Raw genomic sequence first — 3,437 nt, 5'->3', positions numbered from 1 at the left:
CCTAGTGAAGTTAAGAATTCCGGGACATGCGTTTATTTTATTTATTTTCCTCTCATCAGTTGTCCTAAGACTATTTATATGTGAGTATATGAAATGCAAATGCTTTGGGTTCACTGTGTGTGAGAAAGAACATGATCCTAAGACTATTTATATGTGAGTATATGAAATTCAAATGCTGTTATTTGACCAATTCTGTGAATAATATATAAAACCCACTTCACCTTCAAATCCCTTAAGATAAAACAAACAAAAAAATCTGTTAAGTGATTAAATATCCATATATATATATTTATCATGTTTCATCTTCAGGTTACAGTGTCTTAATGATTGTAACTGAAGGAGCATCAGTGAAAGTTCATCCAGGAGGAAACACAACACTTCCCTGTAGCATTAAAAATGATACAGAGATTAACTGGATCATTACGAATGGAAACCAAACATTTGTAAGAATTCTGAAACTAGAATATCTTTATGGAGGTAAATTTAAACCAGAGCCCTCCATTATTCACCCCAGTTATGCAGGTCGGATAACAGCACTCATTTCTCCCATAAACACTCACTCTCTGCTTCTGATGAACATCTCTGACACTGATCTCATGCTCTACTGCTGCATGGACTTCACACTTGAACAATCTCACTGCACAAAGCTGGACTATCAAGGTATATGCTTCAGACAATTTTTATGTACATTAAAATATATTAATTTTAAATGAATGATCATGTGAACAATTAATGGTTTCAATTCAGTATCGATTTCAATATCAATTTCCTTGAAAACAACACAGGAGAACAAAGAATGTTGTCATATACTCAGCATTCTGTTAGGTGATGTAGATTTCAGCACTAAAGATGTTGATCAGGATACAGATACTATCAGTCATGAATCAGTGATCATCAAGATCGTCTTATGGCTGCCTGTCATCTGTGTGCTTCTGCTACTGTTACTGGTGTCAAGTGTCTATGTGTGTTGGAGAGGAACAGGACTGTGGAAAGGTTGATTTTACTTGAGGTTGATTTTAATTTCATGTATACCAAGATTTATTTAGTTTTTTTCAATAATGTTTTGGTATAATTGTTTTCTCATTTAAAGGTTGTGGAAAAACTAATAACCTGAACCAGGACTGGATTCACAATAGTGTTAAGGTAAGAATCTCTCATTTTGGTAGTTATTAGTTTGTAATTACCACATAAGACTATCACATTCTCTTTTTTTTCTTGCTTTCCAGGGTAAAATGGGACAAGATGATTGGACACTGGTTGAAGTTTTGTATACACCGATACCTTAATTGATTATTTCAAAATTCTTTTATTCACTTATCTTCACCTTTTGTCTTTAATACAATGTGTCTCTTTGATAATCAGAGTAGTTTTATAACCCCTGTTTTCAGATGTACTTCAATGTGCAGATGCAGATGTGCAGATTGCTATGAATTGTAACACTTAACTGTTTATGTCAATGCTTTATGTCAATACTTTAAATATCTAACTTATGTACATGAATAATGACAATACTTGCAATGGCCTATACTGTTGCATTTTATTGTGACTATAAGGTATCAAAAAGCTCCTCTCTCACAGCAGCCTTTTCACAGTGTTTCCTGTCTCTGATTGTAGACTAAATTTAGCTCTTGTGCCAGCAATTACAAAAGCAAGTCGTCTCACACACAATGAACAGAGACACTCTTTTTAGAGAAATACTTCTAATAAATTGATAGCAGAATTGAAATAAAGATTTAAGAAGCTTTATTTTTGGATGCATTTTCTTATGGGTGTTTGAAGCAGTGACTTTGGTGGACATGTCCTAAACTTTTTATGTTAGACATTATGTTCAGTAACTGTTAACTACATCCTGTTTTTCACTGCTGATGATGGTTGTTTATGACCACATATAGCACTTTACCACAATGAACCACTAATGGGTGAAATGAGATATGGCATCTGACCAGAGAGACTGTTTCAGAGAACAACAGATGGAAAGATGGTCACACCATAGTCTTTGATATATTGCATGATGTTTTTTTAAAAGGGCGTTATTGTGGATTGATTAATTAACATTTAATTTGTTCTAATAAAAATTAAAACAACTGTGAATAAAAAATGGTATCCCTAAGTTTAAATATGTATTTTAATATACATTAAATTTTATTATAGCAGATAATTCACCAGTGCTTGATTTTTGTAAGCAATAATAATAAATAAATAAATAAATAAATAAAATATATAATATCTGGAGAAAGCATCTAGCCACTCCCTGCTATTGAGATTAATGTGAATAGATACTGTGGCTCTTTGCAGGTATTAGTTCACTTTGGTTAAGCCCATTTCTGACACCTAGCGGCGGAATTGCTCTCTACATTTACAGATTCCTAAATAAATTTTTATTTTATTTTTATTTCTCTTTATTATGGATTGTTCGCGATTCAGTCTGAATCGAACAGATCAGGCGGTTAACTCGTTTGAAGTGGTCTACCTCTGATTTAGATCTACCTCTGGATTAAGTGAATCCCACAGTCAATTGAAAAAAAGCATCAGTTTGCAGTGATTAAGAAGATCTTTTTAAAATCTGCAGGTGACACTTGCTATCTGATACCATCACTGTACTATGGTAATTTTGGTAAACTGTCACGTGTATTAAATATTATAGATATGTTGTGTTTATAGATTGGTATGGTGTCGTTTGCCGACAGAAAAGCCTCTTATAACATATAAAGTAGGCTACATAGTCCTTTAGAAAATGTTACATTTTTGTTTTTGAACATCTTTGTTATTGTTTGGGATATATTGATACTTTGTTAATTAATTAATTTATTTTTTGTAGGGCTGTCAAATGATTAATCACGATTAATCACATCCAAAATAAAAGTTTTGTTTACATAATATATGTATGTTTACAGTGTATATTTATTATGTATATATAAATACACACACATAAATTATATATTTAGAAAATATTTATATGTATATACATTTATATATTTATATTCTTATTTTTTATATTATATATAAATATATTTAATATATAAACATAACATATTCTTCTTAAATATATACATGCATGTGTGTGTATTTATATAATACATAATAAATATACACAGTATACACACATATATTATGTAAACAAAACTTTTATTTTGGATGTGATTAATCGTGATTAATCATTTGACAGCCCTAATTTTTTGCAATGCCTATTTATGGATCACTGAAAAAGAATTAGTTTTATTTGCTTGCCAGATATTGGTTTTCTACTGTTTCAGCTGTTTTGCAGGCTCAAAACAATTCAAAATGCAAGGACTGACATTGTGATTTGATCAGTTATTCCAAGGTTTTCTCCACTATGGCACACATGCTCTCACTGTCGCAGAAAAGCCTGTACAAACCACTGAGAAACATCAAGTACAACTCAAACCGGTTGTTGCTGATCATACTTTATTTTGTAG

At 31.5% G+C, this 3,437-nt stretch overlaps 1 protein-coding gene across 1 annotated transcript; it reads left to right on the top strand.

Annotated features, from left to right (window-relative positions):
- Positions 1 to 267: 267 nt before the first annotated feature.
- LOC109104503 lies at positions 268 to 2,146 on the top strand. The gene is made up of 4 exons (XM_019117797.2): positions 268 to 660; positions 826 to 993; positions 1,091 to 1,143; positions 1,227 to 2,146. The coding sequence occupies exons 1-4, from the start codon at positions 324 to 326 to the stop codon at positions 1,284 to 1,286; spliced, it is 618 nt and encodes a 205-aa protein (XP_018973342.2). The 5' UTR covers positions 268 to 323; the 3' UTR covers positions 1,287 to 2,146.
- Positions 2,147 to 3,437: the final 1,291 nt, after the last annotated feature.

Source organism: Cyprinus carpio, chromosome B24 (assembly GCF_018340385.1).
Source record: "Cyprinus carpio isolate SPL01 chromosome B24, ASM1834038v1, whole genome shotgun sequence".
NCBI classification, from domain to species: domain Eukaryota; kingdom Metazoa; phylum Chordata; class Actinopteri; order Cypriniformes; family Cyprinidae; genus Cyprinus; species Cyprinus carpio.
This window is presented reverse-complemented; position numbering and strand designations above follow the sequence as displayed.